Source organism: Rhodnius prolixus, unplaced genomic scaffold (assembly GCF_049639745.1).
Source record: "Rhodnius prolixus isolate KJV_2025 unplaced genomic scaffold, Rpr scaffold_5, whole genome shotgun sequence".
NCBI lineage: Eukaryota > Metazoa > Arthropoda > Insecta > Hemiptera > Reduviidae > Rhodnius > Rhodnius prolixus.
In genome coordinates this window covers 25,632,455-25,641,044 of record NW_027411624.1, presented here as the reverse complement: position 1 = coordinate 25,641,044, position 8,590 = coordinate 25,632,455, and the positions used below count along the sequence as shown (strand labels likewise).

Below are 8,590 nucleotides of genomic sequence, written 5' to 3'. Positions count from 1 at the left end.
AATACTTTTAAATTCTTTAAATTTTTCTGTTTAAAACAAAAAACTGTTTTAAGTTAAAACAGAATTTTAAAATATTAGGCTTTCTATTATTAGGGCTCTACAGCAGGGAAGATTATAAAAACATATTGTAGAATGCGCTAGTTGATAGGGTCGTATGCTAAAGTTTGACTCCTCAATTCCTGAATGTGATAGTTGATTGTATTTGTAGGCGGTAAGTGTCGAAGCACTTTACTCAAGCTGCTTTGTTCTAAGTAGGTTGATGGCTCTAAGGGCGTTAGGCTGCCCGGTGGTTGGGCCTCAGCCTACTTGCTTTCAACAACTTTATCCTCCTTCTCCATAGAAGTTTCAAATTGAAAAGTGTTAGCCACAAAAACCCTTAACCAAACGTCTAGTCTATATTATGACAAACTAAAGAAACAAACTGAAAATAAATAATTACTATAAGATCATTATGAAAAAAGTAAAAGTACAGGTTAACCAACTTAAGTAAAAATAAAAATAAAAAATTATTACGTATAATAAAGTTAATATTTTATTGAATCACTCGGTGGTCGTATGATGATACTCAAGGACAACCACTGAAGTTTGTTCACAATTATGAAAGTTTGTAGGTCTCTTAGCCATTGGCTGAGATTTCGATTGGCTGATGAAATTAGATAATAATAAATGGTATTTTTGTTTTTACAAAAGTTAGACTATTCACATCCCATTCTTGTGACTCATCTCTGAACACTATTTTAAATTTTATTTCTACGAACCTCTACTCTTGGAAATACCGCTGTCAACAAAGAAGAAGAAACAACGTTGCTTGTATTGTGTTGGTGTGAAGAACTGGTATTGCTCAGAGTTAGTTCTTCGGAGAAGAAAAACCTAGGCCTGAATAATTGGAGGAGTTATTTTCCATTCCGGATGCCACTATAGTCACTCTGGATCGCGGAGGCAGAGTTCCTGGGTCCTCTGAACGATCCGTTGTCACTCATCCCTATCTTTTGCTCTTCAGTCTTCAGTCCCCAAAACTCCATTCGTCTAAGAACCTTTACCGTGTTATCTATTCACCTGTTTTATGGCTCCTTCTAGTGTTCCACCAAACAAGCGCCTGGGTAATATTTCTGGTTCCATCCTTTTCACTTGTCCTGGCTACCTGAGTCTAACTGCTCCCCCAAAGTATTTGAAGCGTTGGTAAGAAACGAAATTCGGAGTTTCTCAGTCACTGAGTTTTATAAAATCTATACTTTCATTAAAATCAAAATATTTTTTCTCGTGTTAAGAGTTACTTCATCGCAGATTTTAATCCATAGAACGCATATTTTTTTCTATTTCTTATCGATTTTGGATTTTAATTTATCATAAGAGGGTTGTTTCATCAAATTGGTGTAGACAATTTTAATTAAGCTGTCTCTGTCATATGTTTCACTTGCTAATTTTAGTATATGTCAAAATCATAGTTTCATTAAAATTCTCCATATTAAATTGCTGAATCAACTTATTATGATGGATTAAAATCCGAAACTGGCCAGAAATAGCTAACTCTTTGCATGCTTAAACGGATAAAGAATCAGTGATATCCAGTTTTTGCGGACCTTACCTACTTTCAACAATTCCTTTCTCCATTATAAGGTACGTTTTGGACGTAGAAGACCGACCCGAGCGGTCATCATCACCGACGTCTTCTCGGCCATCTTGGAAACGCTTGAACCACTCAAAAACTCGCGCACCATAATTAACATTCCATCACCATAAACTTCTTTTAATAAAAGATAAGTTTCGGTAAAGGGTTTTGTCCAAGTTTTGATGTGAAACCAGGCATGAATGTCCGTGATTGCTGATGTCTATCAGACAGGCGCCCAGGTGACAGAACAAAGTATTCTTTCTGATAATTTCAAAACAATAGTTTGTTTAACAATAGGTGTATTAATTGTTTGTATGTAGATCCATAAATTTTACTAGAATTATTTTAACCTGAAAATTCGATTTAAAGTATTTCTTTGAAAGGGATTTCCTCTAATGTTCTATTTTTCTCTGTTGTACGGTCCAACTCTTTTGTACTGTTAAGAAGGATTAAATGTGTTGTTAAAATTGATAGAAAAATTTCCAAAACCTGAATATATTATTCATTCTTCTGGGACTGTTTTCGAAATCTCTCACGATTTAATTTTTACCTTAAATCTATAACTTTCATTTGAATATTTAAAAAAAAAAAAAATTAGTTTTAGGGTATTTTGGGGGCCTGCCTTCGGACTTTATGACTCCCAAATATAACTCCGACAAGCCTTTCAAAGTCTGTATTGGGGACCGGAAGGCTTGGAGAAGTGGACCCCCAATGGTGGGAGATTCGATGTAGTACACGGTTGGCCCCAAGACGGAGGAGGGTGTGGGAGCGGCAGTGTACGGGGCGAAGCCGAAATGTAGCTTTTCGGTTAGCCTAGGGAAAACTAGCTACAGTTTTTCAGGCTGAACTAGCTGCAATTAGGTTCTGTGCTGCCGAGATTAGTGGGCGAGGAATTATTAATTGTAAGGTCGTAATTTTCTCGGACAGTCAGGCTGCTCTACGGGCTATTAGTTCCTACCAGGTCAACTCAAGGCTGGTTTGGGGATTGTCTGGGTGCCCTGAAGGAAATTAGTGACCAAAATAAGGTCTTTCTAGTTTGGGCACCTGGTCATTCAGGACATATGGGAAACGAAGCGGCAGATTTATTGGCCCTGGAAGGCTCTACGGGACACTTCGTTGGCCCCGGAACCCTGTTTTGGGGTTCCAAAGTGTGTTAAGTCTGCGACCATCAACTTATGGGGTGCAGAGTAGGTCTCAGGAGTGGTGGCTTGGGCAGAGACAGGCAAAGGAGTTCATAAGGGGCTATTCGCCGAGGCCTGACTGCAGAATTAATCCGTCAAGGCCGTGTGGTGCTATAAGGATAATTGTAGGCCAATTAACTGGGCCACTGCAGGCTCAGAGAACACATGGGCCTGGCAGATGGCTAGCCTCTGTAGATTCTGTCAGGAAGAGGAGGAGGAAACGGCACTGCACTGGTGTTGTGTCAGTGTGAGGGGCTTGTCCTGGCTAAGGATGTTACTTCTCGGAGAGGAAAAAAACCAAGGCCTGAGGAGCTTCACCCCAAGAGTCGCTCTCCAGAATTAAGAGTTTGATTAAACGGACGGGTCTGAAAGTGAGAGGAGCCACAATAGATCCAAAGGGGTCGCAGTGGCGTAGTCCTTGAGGGCGCCATAATTTAATCTATTCTATTCTAGGGTTTTTTGAACTTAGAACCTACAGAATTATAGCGAGTCTTATGAGTATAACCACAAGATTTTTCAATAATCTTTTGTTTGGATTGGAAATGAGAATAAAAGAATGAACGTAAAGTATGGAGATGACGCTGAGCATGATAAAAAAAAAAATAGCCAGGCGTTGGGTTAAGAATATTGTGATAGACCTAGATTACGAAGTAGAGCGCATGCGCTGAGTAGCAGTGTGTAAGTCTGGCAGTGCGATCAGCTGTTCAATGTGCTGGCTCTCCCCTCTCTGTCGCTATCACTGTCTCACTCTGTCTCTGTCTCTCTCTCTCTCACTTCCACCACAGCCTACCAAGTCTGGGCTCTCCGTCATGCCGTTTCTGTCTGCTGCTATCTTAGCTGTTCTTTACTTCTTTGTGGTCGCGTTGTTAGCCTAGGGCGGAGAGGACGTGTGGCCGACCTTCTTTAATCATCGTTTTGTCTTTTTCTTTTTTCCTTTCTTCTCTTCTAATAGCGATATTATCGATAAAATCAACGCAATTTTTGGTTTTATTTGGTCAATCGTTACCTCAGTTTTTTTTTGTTTTTGTTTTATACCGAATTTTAAATTTGAAAAACGTTACAGTTAACCAAGTTTTTCGATTTTTTCCCCCCCTAATCCTCAACTTTTTTTTCAAAAAACTCTATTAGTCCTGATTTTTAAGTACTTAAATCATTCCTGTTCATCCTGTATCTTTTGACCATTTAAAATCGAAGAAATTTTTTCTTTTCGGTAAAGTTGTGATTATTAAAAAGATAAAAAAAAAATAAGTCTCGCGAAAAAAAAAGAAATGGAGTCAGTGAAGAATAATGAAGACGCCAATACTACTACAACTTCTGATGATTTAAAAAATAACAACAATGGTGATTTGCAACAACATCCGGAACCAGCTGTTAGCGATGAAAAACCGATAATTGATAATAAACCAAAACGATTAACCGATTTGAAAAATCTACAATTAATGCAGGTAACTTGGTTTTTAATTGTTATTATTTAAAACTTTAAATTAAATAGAGTTGCGACATTTTATTGCAACCATATGGTACTTATTAGATGCTTAAGAATAATAGCTTTATTTCATTTTATTATTATTTTTTAATTGCATTCATTTTATTTTGAGAAGCATTAGTGTGATAATTTTTTAAAATTTACTTGGCACCTTTCTGACTAGTGTGGACTGGTCACAATATTTTTTATCTTAAATTTTATTTTCTCTGAATATATTTAAATAATTTCAATAACCTTGGATTATTAATTTTTGAAATATCGTATATTTTTTAATGTCTTAACTTTTATTACATAGTGCTTAACAATTTTTAACTTGTGTTTTATTATTTTATAATTTTTTTTTTGTAAATCTTTTTATGGTGTTTCGATAATAATTAAAAAGTAATAAAAATTAGTAATTATACGCTTCTTTTTTTTTAATTAGGAGTGAAGAATGTGATACGAGTAGAGAGTGTATTTGAATTGCTTGCCTTTCTAGTTACCTAGGGGTTATTCTGTCTGTTAGCCTGTGTGTACCTGCCTTTAATGGTATTGCTAATGAATAAATGAAATATAAATACTTCTATTTTAATATAGTTTAACGAAAAATTATTCTTATTACGAACTATGGAACGATTATGTTAAATAAAATAAATATTAAATGTCAATGGGTTTTAAACTTTGAAACAATAAGAGCTAAAATAAAACACGTGTTCCATTTTTTTTTTTGTTTCTTTGTATTTACTCTAGAGATTTCTTTTTATTTTCTTGGTATTATTTATTAAATTGCTTCTTATTATTAATAATTTTTGTTAAAATATTTATTAATTTTGTATCTAAACAGTGTTATCGACTTTCTGTTTAGTAGAGGGCCGCTAGTAGCTTAAGACGCAGTTTCCTTACTTATTTGCCTTGTAAACTTTTGGACCAACTTCTTACTTTGCTCGTGTTATCTTCACGTGTTCAAAACATTTCTTACAAACTTCTTCGTTATAGTTCAAAACTTATAATTGACAGGTTTTCTTCTTAAGTATAATTAATTTAATTTAATTATTTTTTTTATTTAAAGATTTATTTTTATAGAAAATCCTTTTCTTAAAAAATTTTCCTTTGTCCAAAGAAATATCGTTCAAATTAAAAGAAGCTGTAAGTTGTAAATTTTATAGTTTTTTTTTTCCCCTAAACAAAATCTGATTTGAAAAATTCCAACTATTTTATCTTAAAATAAATCTCACTTATATCACACGGTTCGCCTAGAACGATTTTAATTGAAAAGTTCAACATGAAAAAATTTTCTTTCTCCTCCTTATTATTTGGGTCAAAATTAACCAAAATCCACTGATGAAAACCAAATCAGTTTACGTTGCGGATTTTTTTGAATTTTTCAGGTCAAAAAACGGGAAAAACGGCTTTTTTTTTTTTTTTTTTGCATTGTTAAGCCTAATAAATGGAAAAACACTACAGTTTTTTTGCAAAACCAATGCATGCATTTTGAAGCTAAGGGAATTTCCGACAGATTGATGTATTTTATAAATGATAAAAATGAAATTTCGACATTCAAAAATCAATAAAAAAGACATTTTTGAGCAAAATAAGGCAAAAACAAGGTGTTTCTCACATTTCAAAGCTTACTTAACAAATAAATCATCGTTTTTTTGTGGAAGGAAATGGGACTTTTCAAAGATGAGAAAAATTCCTGCAAAATACAATATTTATAGACTGGGAAAAGGGAAATTTTCCAATTCAAATTCATTTAATGAAACTTTTTGGATTAAAAGAGCCCAAATAATTTTTATGTCGGGAATTCCCTCAGCTTCAAAATGCTTGCATTGGTTTTGCCAAAAAACTGTATTGTTTTTCCATTTATTAGGCTTAACAATGCAAAAAAAGCCGTTTTTCCCGTTTTTTGACCTGAAAAATTCAAAAAAAATCCGCAACGTAAACCGATTTGGTTTTCAGTGGATTTTGGTTAATTTTGACCCAAATAATAAGGAGAAAGAAAAATTTTTCATGTTGGTGAACTTTTCAATTAAAATCGTTCTAGGCGAACCGTGTGATATAAACATAACAAAAATGTTTTTTAGAAATTTCTCGATTTTGAGTAATGGTAAACTCTCTTGCAAACAGATCCATTGAAAAAAAAACAAAAAACTATTTCATGTACTCAAACTAAATAATTTTAGTGAAAATCAGCAAAACTACCTTTTTATTACTAGCAATCATTGAGAATAAAATATTTAAAGATGTGGGTACAAAATTAAAAGTGATGATTCATACAACAGTAATGCTCTACATTATTACTACGTGATCCAACACGATCAAGAATTGTATAATTCTATTATGATCTACAGACTAGAGTTTTCTAGTTCAACTGTATGTTGACCCCGGACTTCAATCCGATGAGAAACCCTGGGTGACGTTTTCAGTCTAAATCTTTGGATCATATTTCTTCTAATCTCCTTTTATTGATTTTCTACGTAACCTTTAAAATTTTAACTTTTTTAAAATTTGATTTAAAACGAAAATTGCTTATTATTTTTTTTTTTGCCAAGCTATTTTTAATTTTAACTTGAGATTTTAAGTAAACATGACCCTTTTAATCTTATACAAATTTATTTTTTTAGAATTAATTCCGAGGCACATTAGGAGGGGGGAGATTTATCTTTATTTTTAAGGCAGACGTTTTTGAAACTTGTTTACATTGAGCTTTGTATCTAACTCGGGATACATTATAAAAAAATTAATATTTTTTTTATATACAGGGTGTTCATCTTAAGACGGCTCAAATGCATTTCATGCTTAAACGGTTGATCTAAGCAAAAAATGGTAGAGGAAAAATTTGTTGTCCGTCACCTCTAGTTTCAGAATATGTGACTTGATTTTAGATTCCTGCAGGCATACGCGGCTGACGCGCGACCAAAAGTAAGGGTTTGCAGTTGACCCCCATTTTCATATACACAGTTTTAAAGAGTATAAAAAGTAATGAAAGAAACCGGAAACCGGAATTCGATATTTTCAAAATTAAAGGTGCTAGGCCATTTCAAATTCTGGTATTTTTAATCATATTTCAATTTTTTTAACTTGTTATCAAAGAGAAAGAAGAGCACGCGATAGGTCATTTTTTATGGATTTTTTCATCCCCTTTCTACTAAAAATATTGCCAAGGTAGTAAAGCTAGTATTTTTCTTAATATCGGGAAATAAGTCGTTTTCCGAGTGATTTTTCTAAGAAAAATCAAATGATAAGAGCTTTAGATGTTCTCAAACATACTCAAAATGGCTAAAAAAAAATTTTACATCTGTTACAAACAAGAAGGTTTAATAATTATTTGGTAATTTTGGGAGAGTTGCGTTTAATTACCAAAAAAATTGGAAACCTCCTGCCACATATTTAAGTGCACAATATCTTTCATGTAAAGGATCAAATTTATACCTTAATTTATCAAATAATGCATTTTTGCAGCATGAACTGTGTCTTGAAAGGTGCCTCCTCAGACTCGCAAGCCAGATTAGCCAGGAGGTTATCAACTGCTCTCTGTATCTGAAGAGGCACCTTTGAAGCCACAGTACATGCTTCACAAGTTGAGTAAAGTGCATTATTTGGTAAATTAAGGAATAAATTTGATCCTTTACATAAAAGATATTGATCACTTAAATATGTGGCAGGAGGTTTCCAATTTTTTGGTAATTAAACGCAACTCTCCCAAAATTACCAAATAATTATTAAACCTTCTTGTTTGTAACAGATGTAAAATTATTTTTTTAGCCATTTTGGGTATTTTTGAGAACATCTAAAGCACTTAACATTTGATTTTTCTTAGAAAAATCACTCGGAAAACGACTTATTTCCCGATATTAAGAAAAATACTAGCTTTACGGCCTTGGCAATATTTTTCGTAGAAAGGGGATGAAAAAATACATAAAAATGACCTATCGCGTGCTCTTCTTTCTCTTTGATAACAAGTTAAAAAAATTGAAATATGATTAAAAATACCAGAATTTGAAATGGCCTAACACCTTTAATTTTGAAAATATCGAATTACGTTTTCCGGTTTCTTTCATTACTTTTTATACTCTTTAAAACTGTGTATATGAAAATGGGGGTCAACTGCAAACCCTCACTTTTGGTCGCGCGTCAGCCGCGTATGCGGGCAGGAATCTAAAATCAAGTCACATATTCTGAAACTAGAGGTGGCGGGCAACAAATTTTTCCTCTACCATTTTTCGCTCAGATCAACCGTTTAAGCATGAAATGCATTTGAGCCGTCTTAAAATGAACACCCTGTATATACTCTTTAACAAAAACTTACAGTTTAAAAAGTTAAGTATAAGGGTT

At 33.6% G+C, this 8,590-nt stretch overlaps 1 protein-coding gene across 2 annotated transcripts in view; it reads left to right on the top strand.

Moving 5' to 3' along the window:
* Window positions 1-8,590, top strand: part of LOC141458896 (terminal nucleotidyltransferase 5C) — a 409,659-nt gene that overhangs the window by 1,131 nt on the left and 399,938 nt on the right. The window contains exon 1 of one of the 2 annotated variants that reach the window (XM_074137460.1): window positions 3,573-4,235. The exons of the other annotated variant lie outside the window; for it this stretch is intronic. Within the exon in view, the coding sequence (XP_073993561.1) occupies window positions 4,059-4,235 (177 nt within the window). The 5' untranslated portion in view covers window positions 3,573-4,058. Of the gene's footprint in view, window positions 1-3,572; window positions 4,236-8,590 lie in introns of those variants that run through there. 2 annotated transcript variants of the gene reach the window in all.